This window comes from Octopus bimaculoides, chromosome 30 (assembly GCF_001194135.2).
Source record: "Octopus bimaculoides isolate UCB-OBI-ISO-001 chromosome 30, ASM119413v2, whole genome shotgun sequence".
NCBI classification, from domain to species: domain Eukaryota; kingdom Metazoa; phylum Mollusca; class Cephalopoda; order Octopoda; family Octopodidae; genus Octopus; species Octopus bimaculoides.
Window position 1 is genome coordinate 9284612 of NC_069010.1, and position 2053 is coordinate 9286664.

Below are 2053 nucleotides of genomic sequence, written 5' to 3' on the forward strand. Positions count from 1 at the left end.
AGGGGTTCCAGCAGACCTTTGATCAAAGACGTGCCAACTGTGACCATCCTGTCTTTTATTCAAATTAGTAATGTTTCCTTGTTGTTTAACCACAGGTTAGTCTTGCTTCAGGAGAATTATGGTCATAGACATTCCAGTTGTGACCATTCTGTCTTTTATTCAGACATAATGTATCTTGAACTACATTATTGGATGTGTCCTCTTGTTGTTTAGCCCTAGGTCAGTTCTGATCTAGCAGAGCTGTGATCAGAGACATACCAACATTGACCATCTTGCCTTGGTGTATCTAACGTTACATCCCAGTGTAGCCAACCAATTTCAAAACCATGAGGTGTGATTTAATGGAGATTTGGCTGCTATTTCTAGCTGGTTAACTTTCCATGTAGAGGCTTCTTCACTGACTCGTTAGTTCTTAACAACACTAATGAGTCATGTCAAACAACTTCTTGTGTGTCATTTTATTAAAGTTAGTAATAAGACCCTTGCTAATTAGTAATGTCATTAGAGTTGTTAATTAATCAAGAATGTCATGAATTTAGTGGTTGTTTGGAGAGTCACTTAATTGGTTGTTGGAGTCATGATGAGAGTGTGTGCTGGTCGAGGGGAAAAGGTGGTAGTTTTGTGAGTCACAATATGGTTCACTAACACTTACATTGTCAAGGTTGATGAGTCACAAGAGTCAAGTCTGGTGATTTTAGTGGTTAAGGGGGAGTCAGGTGTGAGAATTGACTCATAGCCTACTGAATTTTCAAATAGGGGGTGCTGAGAGAGAGGTGGGTAATTTGAGATGCTGATGTTGTGAGAATGGGGTACGGAGAGATGGGAATGCTGTGAAGGTGGGGTGCTGTGAGATATGGTGGTATGAGGTGGGGGGTACTGTGAGACGAGGGTACTGTGAGATGGGGGTACTGCCAAAATATTGCTGCCTTACGTTTGTTTTTCTTTTTCTTAGGAGAAAACTTGAGCGTGAATTGAGAAGCCTGAGATGGAGACGTTTAGCAGTAAGTTAGTCTCTCTCTCTCTATATATATGTCACGGTTAACTGAGCACTCAAACACACACACACACACGCATATATATATTGTCATACATTCATACACACCCTCACATAAAGTTGTATATGTGCACTTGCACACACTACAGCCACTCATATATTTGTGTGTGTGTGTGTGTGTGTATTCACTTGTGTGCGTGCACGTGCACACACATATATGCACTCACATATGAATATATTCACTCTTGCACATGCACGCACACACACACATATTGTCATTCACTTATACACATCCTCAATATTATATATATAAGTATGCACTTGCATGTACACACCCACACACACACACACACGTACACATATAGAAAGAATGGTCGAGAAAGCCACAGCAGTTGAGTTGTGAAAATATTAAATAATTATAAAGAGTAAATTCATCCCTTAAAACATTTGAAAATCTGATATTTTGGGTTAAAATGCCCTTTGCTGGTGTAGGAGTGCATGGCTAAGTTTATGGCAGTTTCGAGTCATACATATATCTGTGTTCTCACATACACACACTCACACATAAACATACACATGTATACATATATATTTTGTGTGTGTGTTTATATATGTGTCTATATATATATACATACATATATATATGTGTGTGTGTCTATATATATATATATATATATATATATGTATGTATGTATGTATGGAGACTCACTTGCATGTGAGAAAAATATATACAATGCTTCCAGTCATTCATATTCATTTTTACCTTGACACATGCCTACATGCATTCACACATACACACACCTGTACATGCATGCATACACATTCCTATTTAGGTAGTCATATGTGTGTATATATATATATACACACACACACACACATACACATACATAAACGTACATATACATACATACACATACATACATACAAACATACAGGCATTTATATATATATATGCATGTATGTTTGTATGTGCATGTGTAAGCTGTGTTGCACACACCTGTACACCCGTATCTCTGCACTTGTTTCTTATCCTTTTTCTCTCCGTTCCCCCCCCCCCCC

General features: G+C 38.0%; 1 protein-coding gene across 4 annotated transcripts in view; it reads left to right on the forward strand.

Annotated features, from left to right (window-relative positions):
• The window catches only part of LOC106878902 (neurofibromin), an 80729-nt gene that overhangs the window by 72625 nt on the left and 6051 nt on the right, over positions 1-2053 (forward strand). Inside the window, exon 45 of one of the 4 annotated variants that reach the window (XM_052978167.1) lies at positions 953-1001. The exons of the other annotated variants lie outside the window; for them this stretch is intronic. Coding sequence (XP_052834127.1) covers positions 953-964 — 12 coding nt within the window. The 3' untranslated portion in view covers positions 965-1001. The remainder of the gene's footprint in view (positions 1-952; positions 1002-2053) is intronic. 4 annotated transcript variants of the gene reach the window in all.